Raw genomic sequence first — 21,132 nt, forward strand, 5'->3', positions numbered from 1 at the left:
TCCTATGGAAAAGGTTTAAAGTTTAGGTGGGTTTTGTTTGACACCCTAAAGTTCAGGGGTTTGGCGGGAAAAAAACAAGTTCAGGGGCGTTTGTAGGAAAGCCCTAAAGTTTAGAGGGTTTTGTGGAATTTACCGTACTTTTGACTCATCAAAGCTAGGTTCTAGCCTAAGAGGCATAACCGCCTAAGTTGGGAAGGGGTGGGGCGAACTACAACAAAACAAGGTGGCTACCCAGTCCGCCTTTTATATCAGTGATTAAGCTACGTGCTAGCGCATAATACTTTTTGTATATCCATTGCACTTGGCCTGGTTATGAGAACATGCACTTACTTGAAAGCTTTATTCTTTCTTTATTACGCTACTCATTGTTTTGTTTTACTTTTTGCCTTTTTGTTAGATTTCTGATGAGGCTGCAGAGAATATCAATTCCTTTGTTAAAGAAAGGTGGGTAATTGGTCTTACTTACACATTAACTGATAATTTGTAGAGTTGTGCGCGCACGCTTTTGTATGTATATATAATATCCTGTTTTGTTTCTTTAAATTTTGTACATATAATATCAATTCCTTTGTTAAAGAAAGGTGGGTAAGTGGTCTTACTTACACATTAACTGCTGTGCGGAGCTAATCTTGCTAAGGCAGGCTCAGGCATGTGGTTGATGAAAACTGCTCATCGTTTTAGCGTCTATCTACTTAAGTCCATATGGGCTACAGTGAGTAATCGTTTACCATTGGTCTATCCCAATCCAATCCATCTCCTGAAAGTTGGAAGGCATATGAATATGCTGGAATGAAAATTCAAAGCATATATGATTCAATTTCGGTCCTTAAGATCTGTAGGGTTTCTGAAGTCAGGTGGATTTGATATGTCTGAAGATGGGAATAATGGAGTTTCAAATTAAATTTGATCAATTTTCTTTCTTTTAATTGAGTTCTTGATTCTACAAAATTTGAAATCATACTGTTTTGAATCTGGAATCTCAATTATTCTATTGATATAATTACGTGCTACGTCCTTAAAAGACCCTTGAGTTGGAATTTAGATTTTTTGTTTCTATAATTAAACGCAAATTCATGATTTAGAGCTACAAAGTTCACAAATATAAGATGCCAGATGGTTGCCAGATGCTGGCTTTTCCTTCAAATTAGTTAAAAGTCATGTATTGTAATTTGCTGGAAATCAGACTGGTGTGGTCATTCATGTGAGTCTTTTTCACCAACCATGGACTTGTGAAATAGTTATATGTGCAGGCACTACCTTTCAATTATATGAGGCTTTTATTGTTCTTCTTTTGGGCTGTTATATTTTAACTTTACGACAATATTGCTATCTACTCTGACGCCGATTAGATTCCAATTTGCCCCAACAGATCTAGCTAAACATTATATTGTTTTCATCGGCAACATTAATAAGTCGACCACAGTCAAGTTTAGGTTCAAGCAGGAAATGTCTACTCCAATAATTTTCTAAATGGTTACTTTCTCTTTCTCTAAAATAAATTTAAATTGTTTTGTTTCTCGTATACAGGTATGGTGAGAGATTTGCACCCAAAAGCATTCGTAAATACTTCAGGAAGGTAAAGAATGATCAAGAAGTGCATGAAGCAATAAGGCCCACAGATATAAGGAGGTTGCCGAGTAAGTTCCTGAAGCTGCAATCCAGTTTGCTTACTTTCTTGAGATTGGAGCTTACCAATAATTTACTAGGCTTTAAGATTGTTCGGTGAAGGGGAAAAAGAGTACAACAGAAGGAAAACATTATTTAATGCGTAAAGAAACTCTGCAACAGAAAATAGCTCTACAAGGTAATTATAAAGAAATAAAAAAACCCCTACTTTTCTCACGCAGAGGGTTAGCCATATCCTTATCATGAGGAGAGGTGACGTGATCAGAATGACCAATAGTACTGCAAAGTTCCCACCTTTTGTATCCACAATTAAGCATGGCAAGTGGTTCTGATTGATTAAGATGGTGTTTAGACTAGAGATAGAGGACTGGTTGATTGGGTTGGGAATAATGTATGAGAGGCGAAGGGGAGAAATGATCAATGATCTGATCTGCGTTTGCGGTTTATTTAGGTTCCTATTCTGTGCCATACGAAGTTTGAGAATGTTTTTCAAAATTAGCATGGTTTCTGGAGGCTGCCAAGTATCATCTCAATCTTCTTAGTCCTTTTTTGTGCACAAAACAGAAAATTTCTTATTGGAGGTCAAATTTGAGGATTGATGGTGGTCTAGATGTTGGATTATTCGTTGCACATAGGTCTCTAGATTAAGACCCTGACAACTAAATTATCTCAACTTTCATGAGTTTGGATCTTATGTATAAATTTAATGCGTCAGAAGTTTCTTATTACTCTATTTTGGATTTTGTTAGCCCCGTATTCTCATATATATATATATATATATATATAAAGCAGTAAAAAACAGAAAATAAAAAGCGGTAAAAAACAGAAAATAAATACTTACAGAGTACGCTTGCCGATTCTCAAAACTATATCTTTATTAAGATCTTCAATATTTTACAAGCACACTTACAACACTCGTATTAATACAGAAGAACACTCAATCTTACAACACTCTTAGTATTTTATTCTCACTCACAAAAACTTACTTCAAAACTTACAGACTCTTTCAAACTTAACTCCTATATATAAGCTTTCTCGGTTGCCTTCTCAAGCCTTCGAGTTCCTTCGATAATGACGTTTTGACAACGACCCTTTGCATAAACGAGAAAGTTGGATGCATTATCGCACAAATTAGGAAACATTAGGACCCACAACATATACACTAATTATGAGACATTGGGACCCACATCATTAACTCTCTTTCTAAGAGTATGACTTTTCTTTCATATGCTTTTTTAAAGGCTACTTTATAAAGTGGCTTTATAGATTCTAGACGGCTCCCCGAGACTCAATCTAGAATTTTTATCTGCTTAGGAAGCTGGGTTTTTCCTTTAAGGTCTGATATATTTTGGTCAAAGATTTCGGCCCAAATCTCATCCGGATCTTGTGCGTCGGGTAATGGAGTATCTTCTTCCATGGATGAAGTATGACTATGAATCTCACTTATGTCAAAAGCTTCAAAGAATTATCTTTTGAAATGTTCTAAACATTTTTGCTTAATTTCAGATTTAGAGCTTTGAGGATATTTTCGTCGCATCATTTTAGCAACTTTCATCATTGGATTATCCTTTTTAATTTCTTGAGTAATATGAGACTCTTGAACAGAAGTATTTTTCTGTATAATTTCTTCAAGTTGCTTTACCTTAGTATCAAGGCACATTCCGTTCCACCATCTGCAGTAATATTTTCTTCTCAGAACAGGCATATGAGAAAGGGTCCAATCACAAATAATAGACCAATTCCAGATCCATGGGATCTCAACAGCAAAGAAGTGTATTAAACACATGTCATCTATAAGCTGGCTTTCGTCCATTCGTGCAAGGATAGGATGAGAATCTACCCAAGAAGAGTATAACTTCATTAAGGGTTCTGGAATAATACCAATTTCAATACCATACGTTTTCCACTATTTATAGAACCAAGTAGGAACGCCCTTTTGAAGAGTTTCAGGATAAATTTTTATAATCCAAGTGTGCTTCTGTTTGGGATTCTGATATAAGAATATCTCATTAAAGGTCTGTTTATAGTCCTAATAATTGAAGTTATAAACTTCTTTTGTATTTTGAACTCTGACAAGTGGTAGCTCCTGATTAGGATTTAGTGCCCAATTTTTAGGAAGTATAAATTCCTGAATGCATTTACTGTAGCTTGGAGGGACATTATGATTATCTGTTGTCCAAAAATACGTAATTTCCATGCCCTTTTGCATCAATAGAGTCTTCATCCAGGCTCTTGGTTTTAAAGATAAAGTTGGATAATATGTATCCTGCAGATATCTCTGCCTTAATTTTTCTGGATCATTCATTAAGGGAACAACCTCTTGTTCTCGATACAGAACAATATCAGACTGAGGTTTTTCAATCCATTCTGTCTCTTGCTTTACTATAGAAGTAAAGGGTTCAGGAGTTTGTTCTTGTGCAATAAGATCATTTATGCCTTTATAAAAGGCTTGAGATGGATGCGAAGAATTATGTTTCTTTGAAATAGTACGCCATGAACTCGGCTGAGATGGAGTATAACTTCTTTCTGAACTAGTTTCGACTATAAGGCCTGAACTGAAAGTTGGGCTTGAGCCTCCTCTCCCCCTCCCTGAAAAGGAGGGATTACTCCGTCTCATTTGTACCCTGTAAGAATTTACGAGTTAAAAAATCAGGAAGATGATTATAATCTTCTTTAATATACTCAATTTTAAATTGATACATGGCTAATTCAGCTTGTCATCTGGCAAATATTTGTTTAGAAACTAAGTTTTTCACATCTTTTTCAATAATACTTTTAGCAGAACTGTAATCAATTCTTAGTACGAATTCTTGATTTAAGATATCATCTCGAAATTTAGAAAAGCACTTAATAATTGAAAGCATTTCCTTTTTAATTGTGGAATAATTAAATTGAGCTTTATCCCATTTACCAGAGGTAAAACGAACTAACTATTCTTTATTGGTTTGGGGATCAACTTGTTTTAATATGCCACCATAACCAATATTAGATGCATCTGTTTCAACTATTTTGAACCAGTGAATATTTGCAAGATGAATGCAAGGTAAGCATTTAACCTTTCGTTTAATTCTTTTTACAGCAGCAGTATGTTGCTTAGTCCAAGGCTTAGCATTCTTTTTAAGCCTATCATATAAAAGGACTGTGTCTTGTGCTAAATTTTTATAATAATCTGCTACATAGTTTAATGCACCTAAAAAACTCTGTAACTGTTTAGTGTCAGTTATTTTATCAGGAAATTTAGAAGCAAATTCTATACTCATGTCAATAGGAATAGTAGTTTCTTTTTCTATATTGTGACACAGAAATCTAATCTGAGTTTGAAATAATTTTATTTTGGAGGCAGATATAGCTAACCCATTTTTAATAGCTAAGTTTCTAAAAATTTCTAAATGCTTAACATGTTGATCGAAACTATGAGAAAATATCAGAATGTCATCTATATATGACAATATAAAATCCATATAAGGAATAAATATGTCATTCATAATATTTTGAAATTCAGAAGGGGCATTTTTAAGCCCAAATGGCATAACATTCCATTCATAATGTCCAAATGGGACAACTAAGGCAGTTTTATATTTATCTTTTTCTTCTATTTGAATCTGCCAATAGCCTGATTTTAAATCAAATTTTAAAAAGATTTTTGCATTAGTAATGCGATTTAACAAATCCATTTTATTAGGAATTGGATATCTAATCCATTTAAGGACATTATTTAGAGGTTTGTAGTTGATAACTAAACGAGGAACTCCTCTCTCTTTCAGCTGCATTGTTAACATAGAATGCAGTACAACTCCAAGGAGAATATGATTTCCTTATTAGTTTTTTCTCTATAAGAGTTTGTATTTCTTTTTTACATAAAACAAGGTATTCTTGATTCATTTGGCATGGACGAGATTTAGTAGGAATATTTTTCTCGTTGAATCCCTCTATATAGAGTAAAGAAACAATATATTGTTTTCTATTCCAAAATACATTTGGAACATCACTGCATACAGTGAGTTTAAATTTATTTTCAATTTGACTTATTAAGACTTTATGCTTTTTTATTTGTTCTTCAACTTGAACAAATACTACTTCTTTAAGAAAATTAATTTGATTTTCTTTTAAGATTATATTTTTGACTTTATTCAGCATTCTAGTTTGAGGATCTGTGATGAATTCTAATATAATTTCTTTATCCTCAAAATGAGCGCGAATACCATTAGTGTCAATTTGACTAATAGGCATAATAGTATGTAAAAATGGAGTTCCTAAAATAATATGTTGGGATAAATTTTTGACTAATATACAGGGAGTTGGTATACAAGTCCCTTGTATACATATATGTGCTTGTGGTAATATATATTTTACCTCTAATTGGTTACCATTAGCACTACTTAAGGTCTGAGTAGTTTTTTTTAAAGAATTTGAAAGGAATTATTCCTTCGTTTATGCAGTTTAGATCTGCACCACTATCAACCAGAGCTATAAGATCTGATATATACATTTGATCAGCTATTACTAAGGTAACATTTATATACCATTTTTGAGAGGTTACTTGTTGCAATATTTGCAACAGTGCATTATTATCAATATCATTATCACTGTGTTCACTATGTTGAACTAGAGTATTAGATGTTTCAGTATCATCTATTCTTGAGAGAATATATTTATTCTCTTGTTTTAATTCTTTGACTTCTTTTTTCAAGTTTTGTATCTCTTTATTAAGAGATGATAAAGATATTTCATTAGAAGTTTGGGCAATATTTTGCCTTTTTTTTTGAACTTCAGAAAATCTATATACATTATCAATGTTTGGATTTTTGTCTTTATTGACAATTTTTTTTAATAATTCTTCTTTTAATTCAGGAGATATATCTTCTGATAAATTTTTTTATAATAATTCACTGTTTGATTTAATCATATTAATTGATAGTCCATTCATTTGAACTATGACTTTCCAATATTCAGCCTCTTTATTACAATTATTAATTACACATTTACAATTTTCTTTTTCCTCAGATTCTGAGGTTGATGATGAATATGATTCATCTTCAGTATCACTGTTAATTAGAATGTTGTATAACATTTTTTTAAGACCTTCGTCTTGTATTTCGTCAATCTTTTTCGTTGTATAACATTTATTGGCATAATGCCCAATACGGCCACATTTATAACAATGAATTTTATTTTTCTCTTTTTTTCACTTTCTTTTTAGCCCTATCTGGCTTTTTTTTTCTTTTTCTCTAAAGAATTTTTTCTTTTTCCTTTTAAAGAATTTTTTCTTTTTTCCTTTATTAGGAATAACTTCTTTGTCAGCCTTATAAGGTTGATTATAAGCGAATTGTTCACAGAATTCACCCAATTCTTTGCGTTTGGTAAGTCTTTGAGCCTTCAATTGATTTTTAAGCTTTAAGTCATTGCATAAAGCTAATCCTTTTTTAATACAGGCGTTTGATAAATATCCATATGATAGATTGTCGTAGGGAATATATCCCCCATATTCAGCTCGAATTTTATTCCGAACTCTTTCAACAAATAATGTGGGTAGGCCATCTATGAATTTAGCTTTCCAATGTGAGCTATTAGCATTACTTAGAGACATAACTCTGCTTAAATAAGTATCTTTATACCATCTATAATGGATCAAAGATGGACAACGAAAATTTTGTAATAGTGTCCTTATTCTTTCACCTTCATCAAGATAAGCACCAATAAAATGGTGAGCTATAGATAGCATTGAAGTATATGCAGCATCTTTTCGCTGTATTCCATTGTCAATTTTTGTTGCTCCAAGAATTTCATTACGAGCATCAGTAGAGAGATAATTATCCCACCATCCTTTAAGGATGCCAATAATGCCACATGTTATAAATAAGGCTATATTTTTTTCATTATTATCATTTTGTTTACATATAGTGCCATACATCAGCATTCGATGTATAGTGGCATTAACTTGGGTGTCGGATAACCCATCTATATTCCATTCGTAGATATGTCTACCATTATAATCTGCCTGTAGAAAGGCATCATTTTCTTCAAATAATACATCTGCTGGAGTAGGTTGTTTATAATAGTACCTTTCCAGTCTTTTCTTTGGATAATTTTTTATTTTATTTATTTCTATAAAGTTATTCTCCACAGCCAGTAATTCAATTGGAGGTATATCTCCAGAACTATCTGATTTATCAGATGAACTATCTTCTTCAGATATATCCAAAGAAGGTGATGCTTCATTAAGCGTATGAATTCTAGCATGAGTTAATTTATTAGCTAGAATATCTATGATTTCATGTGTTATTTCACTATCTCTTTTAAACCCTGAAATTTCAACTGGAGGTTTAATATTGGTTTGTTCTAATTTTTTAGAAGAACTTTTTGATTTTTCTAATAGCCTTAATGACGGTATAACATCATTAATTTTAGTTAATAATTTTTCTAAAGCATCTTGATTTTTCTAATAGCCTTAATGACGGTATAACATCATTAATTTTAGTTAATAATTTTTCTAAAGCATCTTCAATTCTTATAAGTTGATCTCCTTATAACATCATTAATTTTAGTTAATAATTTTTCTAAAGCATCTTCAATTCTTATAAGTTGATCTCCTATTATTTGAAGATGAATATTAGTGTAATTATTTTGTTTAATGATTCTACATAATTCTCTCATATGATCTTCATTAAGATCATTGGGTTTTATAAAAGCTGCAGCCTCTATAGTAGAGGGGTGAATATCTTTTAGTTGTAACGGGTCAATTGGAGGATAAACCGACCTTATAATTTTACCCGTAGTGGTTTTTCACTGTTTTAAATGATCTTCCAAAACTCTTATTTGAGTTTCTTGTCTACAGATATACCGTTTTAAAAACCATGGGATAAAAACTTAAATTCTTGTTTTAATTTAAGTTCCACATAATATTTGTCTACCCAGTTTAACTGGTCTTTTTTCAAAAAAATTTTAAAAAACAATTTTCGAAAATCTTGATGTTTTTCAAGGTAAAATTCTTTATTTAGAATTTTCCTTTCTAAACTTTTCTTTTCAAAATTCATTATTTCATTCGAAAACTCATCTCCGTATTAGGAGGAGAAACTTTATCCTTATATAATTTTCAAAATTCATTATTTCATTCGAAAACTCATCTCCGTATTAGGAGGAGAAACTTTATCCTTATATAAAGGATGAGGAATATTAAGGAGGAGAAACTTTATCCTTATATAAAGGATGAGGAATATTATTATCGGATATATTAATCCCTTGAACATAACTGGTTCTATAAGATTCAGATTGAGATAATGAATTTCTGGCAGATACTGTCATGTCAGATATTCTAACAGATCTAGATGGATTAAATGTTATTTCTACTTCTCCATCTGTAGTTTGTACAATTTGATCAATATCTTGATTAATAATAGGCAATGGTTCCACAGCATTGGGTATAACCCAGTTTTCTAGAAAATTTATTTCATCCCATTTTATCTGTCTATTAATAGCAACATTAGAAGATAAAGCATTAGATTCAATCAGAACAGTTTTTACTGGTTTAGAATGATTTTTAGCCTTACGAGCTAAAGTGTTAAGAACTTTATAATGGATTCTATATATGATAGCAATTGTTTCGGATCCAGGAATAAAGTTATAACCATGAGTCTTTATATTAAGACTAATAGATTCGAGTATATTCGGATCAGTTAAAGATAGACTTAAATTAGGATAAACATTAAAATACACCGGTCCATTGCAGAGACTGGTTTCCATAATACCCATTAAAGATTGAGTCCAGTTCAAACATCTTGAGTCTCTAAGGCAGACTAATAACGATGCGTTTAACCCTGATAGAGTCAATGGTCGAAAAGCGATCTGTATAAGACCTACATGTATGTATTTATACTTATCCATATATGGATTTACATCTGCTTCTCCTAGCAATTGAATGGTCTGTTCTTCCCTATCGACTGTACTAGTCCTTTCTAGGGTTTTAATATTGATTAAAGATTTATAACCTTAAAAACCATTTTTATATATGTTTCTATTAGGGACATCAGGTATTGTCCACTTATTAAGATCCTATGTCAGTTTTGTATTCAGTCAGCTGAGCATTTTTTACTTTTTTCATTCCAGTATAACTGGATTTACGAGCCGAACTACTTTCTATGATATCTGACATAATTTTTTTCTTACAGATTTATCTCTTAACTACTTAACCAGTAAGGATGAAGAACTTCTATTTTTCTTTTTATTCTCTTTGAAACAACCTAGTAAAAGGCTTACACGTCTGTCAACAACTTACACTACTCTAAAAGCCTTCTCGATAACAACGGGCTTTATACTGCGCGACTTAGATGACGTCCCATAAGCATGCAAACTAGGTTCTTAAACAGAGAATGAAAAGAACATATAAAAATTCTACATTCTTACAAGTAAACAATCAAAAGATAATCTGTAAGATCAAATTTAAGCAGACATAAAATAGTTAAACATGGCTCTGATACCAGAAATTAGAAAGCGGTAAAAAACGGAAAATAAAATGCGGTAAAAAATAGAAAATAAATACTTACAGAGTACGCTTACCGATTCTCAAAACTATATCTTTAATAAGATCTTCAATATTTTACAAGCACACTTACAACACTCGTATTAATACAGAAGAACACTCAATCTTATAACACTCTTAGTATTTTATTCTCACTCACAAAAGCTTACTTCAAAACTTACTGATTCTTTCAAACTTAACTCCTATATATAAGCTTTCTCGGTTGCCTTCTCAAGCCTTCGAGTTCCTTCGATAATGACGTTTTGACAACGGCCCTTTGCATAAACGAGAAAGTTGGATGCATTATCACACTAATTAGGAAACATTAAGACCCACAACATATATACTAATTAGGAGACATTGGGACCCACATCGTTAACTTTTTTTCTAAGAGTATGATTTTTCTTTCATATGCTTTTTTAAAAGCTACTTTATAAAGTGGCTTTATAGATTCTAGACGGCTCCCTGAGGCTCAATCTAGAATTTTTATCTGCTTAGGAAGCTGGGTTTTTTCTTTTAAGGTCTGATATATTTTGGTCAAAGATTTCAGCCCAAATCTCATCCGGATCTTGTGCGTCGGTTAATGGAGTATTAAAGATTTCGGCCCAAAACCCAGCTTCCTAAGCAGATAAAAATTCTAGATTGAGCCTCGGGGAGCCGTCTAGAATCTATAAAGCCACTTTATAAAGTAGCTTTTAAAAAAACATATGAAAGAAAAGTCAATACTCTTAGAAAGAGAGTTAATGATATGGGTCCTAATGTCTCCTAATTAGTATATATGTTGTGGGTCTCAATGTTACTCCATTACCCGACGCACAAGATCCGGATGAGATTTGGGCTGAAATCTTTGACCAAAATATATCAGACCTTAAAGGAAAAAAACCCAGCTTCCTAAGCAGATAAAAATTCTAGATTGAGTCTCGGGGAGCCGTCTAGAATCTATAAAGCCACTTTATAAAGTAGCCTTTAAAAAAGCATATGAAAGAAAAGTCATACTCTTAGAAAGAGAGTTAATGATGTGGGTCCCAATGTCTCCTAATTAGTGTATATGTTGTGGGTCCCAATGTTTCCTAATTAGTGCGATAATGCATCCAACTTTCTCGTTTATGCAAAGGGTCGTTGTCAAAACGTCATTATCGAAGGAACTCGAAGGCTTGAGAAGGTAACCGAGAAAGCTTATATATAGGAGTTAAGTTTGAAAGAGTCTATAAGTTTTGAAGTAAGCTTTTGTGAGTGAGAATAAAATACTAAGAGTGTTGTAAGATTGAGTGTTCTTCTGTATTAATACGAGTGTTGTTGGCTGTTTCTACCAGTAAAATTTATTTATTTATAAGTTTAGAAGGTATCCAATCTGATTACAAAAGACAAGCATGAGCCGCGCCATACAGTTCTATTGGACCATATCTAGATATAGTTTGTAGTACGAGAAAAGAATATATACACTAGGCAGAAGAATAGAAGAAAGAAAAGAGAAAGATGGTAAGATAAGCTTGAATGCAAGGTGTAAGATGCTAGTCCTTGCCATAGGAGCAGTTGATAGGTGGACAGATCTATGTTTGATGCCCTTTAATAGCTGTATCATCTGAGGACCGTGAACTAAAAGTGGTCTAAACAAATGAAGCTGTGTCATAGTGCATCCTAGTCATCATGTCGACTGCTTTAGGATTGTACATCGGAAAGGCAAACAAGAGTTCGCATCATCTGACTTGGTTGATGTGGTCCGAACAAAAGTCTTGAGAAGTGGTGCTTGGTGATAACTTCTCTTTTGACCCCACTTCAGTGGTTCATATTTGTTGAGATTTTTCTTCTCAATGATCCGGAAAATTAGATCCACTGTTTTTCTTTGATCTCAAGGGATATGATAATAGACATTTTGCGAGCAGTTAACCCTTGCCTTTTCCTGAATAGAAAGATGTGATCTCTTTAAATTTCTATTTTTCTTGAAAATAACTCTTCCCTTTAACTTCATCTTTATCCCAATAGAACAGAGCATCGGCGTAGAAGGCTTGAACAACAACGAAAGGTTTGAGAGTCCGCAAATACCCTCTTGACTTCACCTTTCAGAGATTTATATATGAAGCATAGGTGTAGCAAAAAATGATATTATGCCATGTTTGTTCAACCATGATGACCTAGTAACGCGTCAATAACATGGAGCAAAGGAGTAGTCGTCCATTCACTGAATTTTAGTGTTAAGTGTGTTGTTACCAAGGCTTGTTTTCCCGTTTCTGTGGAGCGTAATTTTTACTGAGAAGATTTGTAGCAGATAAAAATCATCTCCTATTGGAATGTAGATAAAGCAGAAGTTATATAACACTGATATCTAGCAGGTAGTCTCAATAATTGAGTAGACCTATCAGAGTAGAGTGATAACTAATATATACTTCATTATAAAATAGATTATTAACTTACATTATGGAGATATATGGATATGCCAGAGTAGTCTCTATAACCGAGCAGACCTAATAAAGTAAACATTTAAATAATGATACACTTAAAATACAGGATTAGTGGAGTGTGCACTGCCAAAGCAAATATCTTTTACACATGTATTTTATCTTTGTTAATTATGTTCTAATGAAATACCCAATTTAGAGAATAATGACACAGAAGATAATAAAACAACTCTGGATGTTCACCACATCAAATAAGATAATCATGTCTCAATAACTCATTTATAAAGAGAACTCCCAATGATGAACACAAAGGTGAGGGTTCTCATGGATATCTCCTCGGACTTCAAATATCCTAACTTTATATACATAGTTTGATCATGCTAATGGCGGAATTTGGCATAATAACCCGAGAACATAATTGCATGGAACCTGGTTAGTTCCGGTTCATGAGACAGGAATGGTAGCGTGGTATGCCACTCATTAGGAATCGGGTACGAGGGGAGTAGGCTTATTCGGTAGGCTAGGGAACATAGGACGTTTGAGGTTCGGTTCTTAAATGTAGGGATCAAAGGTTTCACAAGAATCATATTTAACAAATATCGTAGTTGATATCAGAAACTGTAAAAGAACATTGAAAATCATGTTGCAATTAAGATACGCATACTTTATTTGCTTAGTTTTTTGTCTTTTGTTTATTCTTTTGCAAAAGAATTATTTGTTTTTTCAAAATTTTAACTTGGTTGAATCTAAAATGCATCGCTGAAGTTAGTGAATTGGGCGGTGTTCCACTTTGAATTCGAGACGATTGAACCCGGTTACGGTTTGTTATAGCGTCCCACGTGACCGACATATATGCTAGGGAAAATGACTAAATGTATCTCAGATTACGGTATGGCTTAATTTTTAGCCTTCAAAAATTATGTCTAAATGTATCTGATTCATGTGATAGGCATTCAAAGATCCAAAGAAAGTAATACTTTCTTTGCTGAAAAGAATGCCTATCAAGTGGCATCTCTTCCTCCATTTTGACTCAACTTCTGCTTGATGTGATACAGGATAGTATCTGTTATTGAAGCTTTGTCTTTTACCTTTGTGTGGGCCACTTTGAATGAACTAAAAACGTGAGTGCATAAACAGAAAGGGGGAACCACTGATGATTGGTTTGTGCAATCTGTGATCTTCTTTTGATGCAACCAATCTTGTATTTTGCAGAGTTAAAAAAGTTTCTCTCTTGGCGCTCAAAAACATGTGTTTGATTCTCTTTGTTTTGTGCATATTCTCCAATGTACTTTAGTTTGCACACAGAAACAAAAGAAAAAAAAAGGTCAGAAAGCAAAGGATGCCGCAGTCGAGGGAAAACCTTCATGTGACCTAGACTTCCATTCAACTTTTAAAACCTTCATGTGACCTAGTCATCCATTTAACTTTTGAAAACCTTCATGTGACCTAGTCTTCCATTTAACTTTTGACATAACCTACATACATGAAGAATTTTGAGGGAAGGAGATGACTTCTTGTTTAGATGGTAAAAAATGATATGATGGCAAAAATTAAGGAAAACTAAGGCTAAGCAAGTACCAGAAGAGAAAAAAAAAAGAAAAACAAAGAAAGCAAAGAATGCTACAATTAAGGGAAAAACTTCGTGTCACCTAGTCCTCCATTTATCTAGTGTTATAACCTACATAGATAAAGAATTTTGTGGAAAGGGCATGACTTCTTTTGGATGGTAAAATGGTGATACTGACATAAAATTCAAGAAATCTAAGACTGAGTAAGTATCACCAACCAAAAAAGTACCTTTTTTATTTGATATATGATTTTATGCAATATAGTTGTTCAATTTTAGTTCAGGCTGCTAGTATTTTGATTTCATACTGTTCTCACTTTTTACTCGCACAGAAATATTTATGGGACTACTTGATGATGATTCTCTAAAGCTCTATACCCTTATATGGACAAGAACGATGGCATGTCAAATGGAACCAGCCACAATTAATACGGTCTGTAGATTACTTTCTTTCTTTCACCCTGTATTTTGGTTAGATCTCCAAAGATATATTTCCAAATGTCCATTATGCTTAATGAGGTTTTTTATCTCGATTTTCTTGTTGTTGTGAAGTTGTTCTTTCTATATACATTTAGGCTAGGTACATGTATTTTGCTTCAGGATGTGCATCAAAATCTGACATGGTTACAAGTAAATAAGTTATACTCTGCACACTTTTGACCTTGCTACGATTCCCGTCACCTGCTCATCTTCAACGGCCTCTGGTGAGTTCAATTGCTACCGCTCGAGCTCCTAACCGCTCCGATCGGTCTCCCGTCTCCGCCAACCAACTCCAACAAGACCTTTTCTATACCAATCATTCCTCCGACGAGCCATCCCGACTATCCATAGAGCTCTGATGACTCCGTTATGTGCTGTCTCATCCTCGGTAATCTCCCAACCTCCTTGATTAGTCACGTGAGTGATATAAGACAACCACTCAATTCAGTGACGATTCCTCTCCAGCATAGCGACAACAAGTTTTCACGATGCCGTTTGAAACCCGTTTAAATCCCGATCATATCAGAATAGTTACCGAAGTCCTTACTCTTGAGATTCAATCCTTTCCGGATTGGATCCCTTGCCTTGGTCCAAATCACATGTGATACTATTTATCCTTACCTTAGTTTGTATAGAAATAAACTAACAACATTTCTTAACAGACTCTTGTAGCATCCGATCCAAAATTTTAACTTTTAACTTCTTGGAAGCAAAATAGTTCAAATAACATCCATTTAGTACAACATGAGCACTATTTTATGTCTATGAAAAAGACCAAAATATTTGTTATGTTCAAGTACATGAACCTTTATGGGGCAAACAGTTATTCTCTTCTTTTATGTCTTGATGACTAGATCTGTCCTTCACTATTTCTTGAGACTATGCTGCATCTCTTGAATCAAAAGTTTAACCGAGGTCGGGGCTCTCTTGACACTTTACTAGAACATGTAGGATCCCGTGATCCATCTTTTGTATTTCACATTATGGAACGATGATATCATCATTGTTGTTTGTTAGTGTTTAAATATTGGCTTATAACCCAATTTTATCGGCGATTTATCGGTTTTGGGGGCCTTCCACTATGATAAGTTTGATTTTAAATCAGTATCGTTTTTGGATGTTTATTGTTGATAATATGGCGATAAAGTAAGTTATCGGTCGATATTGTCGGCCCAAAAATCAGAATTATCGGTCTTTGGTTTTAGTTTTGATTTAGGGCAACGAGCATCTATTCAATGCATTTTAAACGCGACCCGACCTGAGTTTCTACTATTGGTTAGTGATGATAAACATAATTATTTACATTTTAGTATGTTTATATTTCATTAAGTATGGTTAGATTATATTTTAGAATATTATATTATGTATATCACCATCCGGTAATATCACTCCTATAAATACTACTTATCCCTGATATATCCCTGATATCTGCTATATGATATGGATTTTGATCGTGCGATAAATACCCGATAATCGATATATAAAACCTTAACGTTTGTTAACAGCTCTTCTTAGCATATCTTTTTTAAACCTTCATAGTCATTTGACAATAATTTATCTCTTTGTTCAACATTCTTAGGAAGGCAATTGAAAGAGAGAGAGGATACTAGCAGTATTCATATTGGAAGATAAGAGAGAGGTAGTAAGGCAGTTTATTTTGAGAATCAAGTATTATAGATGTGTATGTTTAGTTTAGTAATTATGTCAGTTTAGTGAAGGCACCAAGTCGATTTTGAAGAGATGCTTCATCTATTTTTGTCTAGCAAAAGCTTTGATGTTTCCTACGTCTGGTGTTAGTCTAGCAAAAAGGACTAGAACAAAACGAGTCAAAGGTCATCCGCCATTATTTAATTATGCTACAGTACTCATTGACATAATATCAGCTGCAAATCTTCGCCAATAATCAATGTTTTAAAAAGCACTTGCCTAGTCGGTCTAGCTCGCCTAAGCGTATGTCTAGGCCTAGGTGATACCTGGACCGCCTGCCTAACTTCTAGAGCCTAGGCGGTAACTAGGCTGCCCACCTAGGTTTTCATAGGGCTTAAGGAGCGTGGTTTGTCTACATAGACTGCACAATTTAGGCATTGATCGTGATTTCTTTCGTTGCATCTTGCATGTCCTCTAACCTCCTCTAAACTACTCCAGCCTCCAACTATGAACACCTCTACCTCCTCCGACCTTTAGCAAAACCTTAAACACCGCTTAAACGAAGAAAGAATTCCGCCTAGACGTAAGTCCGACAGCTAAGCTTTCTATAACATTAGCATTTACTATCAATCATTGTAATTAATACTAATAAAAAGGAAAACCACCTAGCCCCGCCTAGGCGCCTAGGCTTTAGGCGTCGGGTCCAATGCATAGGCCGCCTAGCGCTTTCTGTAACCTTACCAATTAATGTACCTGATGTTTGGGTGACATTCATTCTTCTCGTTCATGAATCGCTTTAGCTTGTTTAAATGCTGGCAGTCTCCAATGTATTCTCATTTTTGACTCCACACTATATGGAGTGCATGCTGTGTGTGTATATATATCAGGTCATAGTGTTTGCTTAGGCCTATACGATTATTTGGTTTAGTTATTGAATCAGTTGACGGATGATGATTAAACAAGATATTCCTCTTGGCAACTCTTCTAAGCAACCAGAATCATGGTTTTTTGAGGGGTCAAAGAAGTCTCATGAAAATCTTAACCAAATAGTCCCTGGAATTGGCATCCTTCTTTAGCACCTGCTCCTTATTCCAGGGCTAGAAGCTATTAAAAGAATCTTACAAATCAATGTCTATATCTTCATTTACGACCTCCATTGCAAGCCTTCTTATGGTTCCATGTGATCTTTACCATCTATGTATTGCATCTTTACCATCTCTCTATTGAATGCAATACATAGATGGTAAACTCTCCTGGCGCTGTTGTTGACTACATTTAACTGAAGTTTCTTGTTCTGCTGTGTTCTCTTGGGTGACAGCCATAGGGCTATCAAGGAAAATGTTTTTTTTTCCTTCAGATTGGATGACTTCTCCTGAATTATAGTCAGGGGATCGACCATTGGAGATTCTGATTTTCACAAGCACATTTAGATCTTGTACCTTCCCCATACATTGACACACATTTGGAGGATTGCGTAATGGATATTGAACATTAGCATAGTCCTTTCTTTCTCATTATAAGGAATTTGTGTCCATGTACTCCTCTTGTTGGTTTTTACATAACTTGCTGCATCCACCTAAACCGAAAAGTGTTTCTTCCTTCTCCTTTTCCTTCTCTCGTCTCATTTGCAGCTTTATTACTTGTCATTTGTATATGAAATAGATCGTGTTTGTATAATGATTTTCTGATGCTGTTTACTTAATATTGGTATAGGTTGTTCAGCATTATCATGTCAACAAATTTTATCTGTTACACGACCATGCACGACATTTTCAAAGTAGAAGTAATATAAAATGAGAGTTGTCCTTCTTGTCTCTCATACTGTTTTACTAGCTCTACACTTTCCATTTCTCTCATGGATTTATTACATTTTATTGAATAGGTTGGCTACATTACTTAATATTGGTGTAGTTGTTTTTATTCTCCCATTTTATTTTCGAATTTTGATGTGCTACAGTGTCATCTTTAAAGGTTTCTAAAGTACCAAACCACTCTCCCGCTATTCCAATGAAGAAACGCACCAACTACCCACAGCCACTATTCCGTGCAGACAACACGAATGATACCTAGATCCACACAGACAACCATTACACCTATCCGACCATGCTTACCCTTGCATTGGAAAAAACTGTAGCATGATATAGAAATTAAGCGACACTTGCAGGAAATTATGCTTTCAGCTTCTTATTTCTTGATTTGAACCATTAACAGTGCTTTAATTCTATGATGCTTTCTTGAATTGGAATAATCTGATACTCACAAAATTCCTCTTACACTAGCATTGGGAAAAAGTCTGTTTGCTCTTATTTCTTGATTGGAACCACTAACTGTGCCTTAGTTCTATGATGCTTTCCTTTATGATTTGTATATATGTCTATTTGGGCAGGTTTACTCATCATTGCTTAGATATGATTATGACTGAATCATGGTTGGGAACTTTTTGACCGTGTATGCTATAATACTCACATTTCATATTCATATTTTATACTTCTACAATTTTGTAACTATATCTTTGTTTAGATTCAAGTTGATATCGGGAATATGGAAGGAGACATGGCTTTTCGGTCAGTAGCATCTAGAATTGCATTTCCTGGATATCGAGAAGTCTATAAGGTTTGTCTTTTATGCTCTATATGCATGCACTTGCATGATTAGTAGAAACCGCCTAAGATGTTCTTGCACAATGTCTTCTTTGCTTATGTCTGTATATAGTTATTTATACGTGCAAGCTTCTTTTCCAACAGTTCCTATTTGCATGCCATTCATGTTTCTGTGAGATTATTATTATTATTTTGTTACTTAGTAGTTGATTATAACAATAGTATCGCATGTCATTCAAAAGATCTGCTTATATTAGTTTAGAAAATTGTTTATATTTGGCGATGCTAAGTAAGAATGATCTGCCATCTCATTTAGCAAAATGAGGTACAAAAAGATAGGAGTGTGAAATCCACCTGATCTGATGTGAAAATACATCTTTTGCTAGCTCATTTAACAAAATGCATTGTCACCTCATAGTCATTTTTTCCTTATCTGTTTCTAGTTTATGTTTCAGACTTTGATGGTACTTTTGTGATGTTAGAGAATGCATAATTTGCAAACAAACATAAGAGAACTGGATTATATTCCTATCAGATTAAGTGTTAGCCATTCGAATGATAAATCTTCTCCATTGAACTTGATCGGATATTTTAATTATCTACATAAAAATGAATTAAGCGGCAGGTTAAGGGCTTTAGCCTAGGTTCATGTTGCTGCACAGTTTTTTGGCTAGACGAGATTAAATATCTCAAATTGAAAAAGAGTTAAGCAGTTTAAAATGGGATTTACTAATTTGCATAAATTAGTTGGTTAAAGACAATTCATACTACTGATATTCAGATTATGGAAATAGTTTGTAAAATTTAAACAACTGAGTGCCTCTCTCATGAACATTTGTTAATTTTAGAAGATGTTAGGCGTGTGGATATTGATGTTCATCAAAGGTGATTGTGAATTAATATTTCTATTTTGTTTTAGTTTTTAAATGCTTAAATATATCATTTGTTTAACTCATGTTATATAATAGATATGCATAGTCTAGAGAACATTTAGATCTTTTCATGAATACAAAAAGTCTAACTACTCTGGCTAGTTTCGTTAGAACTTGTAAAAATTTGAAAAAGTGCAAGGATATTTGTTGAAAAATTAAGACTTAAGCCATTTAGCCCTTTTCATCTTGGCAAACACCAGCACTCTCCCAAACCATCTTACCAAATATTCAAACACCACAAAAAGGTGGCAACTAACCACAGTTCTCTAACTGAACTACGATGGACTAAAACATAGTGAATTACCCGTGTTTCCTTTATAATGTTGAGCCCATCAGTTTCTATTATCACTTCAATCATCAAGTTTTCTTTTTTAATAAATTATTTTCATAATAATATGGAAAACTAAAGTTGGACATAAACCCCTTTGACATTATGATGAAACCGGTCTAAACATTTGAAACACTTACACACAAAACTGAAACAACAAGGATAGATGTTGAACATAATTTGCTTAAAGCCTTTCTTCTAAATATTTAGGCACTCTTTCGACATTTGATCCATCATATAACATGGATGGATCTTGCATTGAAAACCAGATAAAAGCAAAGAATTTATAGGTTTTTTTGCTCGGTTCTTGGACTTTGCTTTTGAAGAAACAAAATAGGAGAGGAAAATTTGTTGTCCATTAATGATTGATGTAATACAAAGTATAAAGTCAAGAAAGGTGTTATAGAAGGTGTTTTCAAAAAGTGTTTCTTGCAAGAAAATGAGTTTTTCATAGAGAATGTAGGATAGAAGATGATAATGATATTTCTTGTCAAATATACAGGGATTGTGGGGAGGGCTACTCAAAATTAAAATTATAATAATAATCAATATTCATTGAGCAAAATGGTGTCACGTTGCACTATTTTTCTCAATGAGAGCCACAAGCCCACCTGTAAGTAAAAATCACCAATGTTCAAAAACACGGTTTTATTATCCGTGCGGTTCGAGAGTGAGCCACGATTAATCAGATTATGTGCCGATTAATCGGATTATGTAGAATTATGCGTTTTTGAATTTTTAACATATATTTATTATTTTTCATACATAAAAATGTATATAATTCATAAAAGATAGAAGATATATATATTTTTTTAACATATATTTATTATTTTTCATACATAAAAATGTATATAATTCATAAAAGATAGAGGATATACTAAGAAAAATGCAAATAAACATGTGAGATAGAGAGATGGGGAGACCAACAATTTTTTAACATATATTTATCATGCTGTTACAGTCGCCGCTATCTACTGCTGCTACAGTTGCTGTTGTCGTTGTCGCCGCCTGAAGTTGCTGTTGTTGTCGCCGCCTGAAGTT

At 33.6% G+C, this 21,132-nt stretch overlaps 1 protein-coding gene across 1 annotated transcript in view; it reads left to right on the plus strand.

Annotated features, from left to right (window-relative positions):
- The window catches only part of LOC109834491 (DNA topoisomerase 1-like), an 81,738-nt gene that overhangs the window by 21,308 nt on the left and 39,298 nt on the right, over positions 1–21,132 (plus strand). The window contains 4 exon segments of the mRNA XM_020402525.1: positions 398–444; positions 1,528–1,637; positions 14,437–14,537; positions 18,752–18,844. Coding sequence (XP_020258114.1) covers positions 398–444; positions 1,528–1,637; positions 14,437–14,537; positions 18,752–18,844 — 351 coding nt within the window.

The sequence above is a fragment of the Asparagus officinalis genome, chromosome 3 (assembly GCF_001876935.1).
Source record: "Asparagus officinalis chromosome 3, Aspof.V1, whole genome shotgun sequence".
In the NCBI taxonomy this organism is placed as follows: Eukaryota; Viridiplantae; Streptophyta; class Magnoliopsida; order Asparagales; family Asparagaceae; genus Asparagus; species Asparagus officinalis.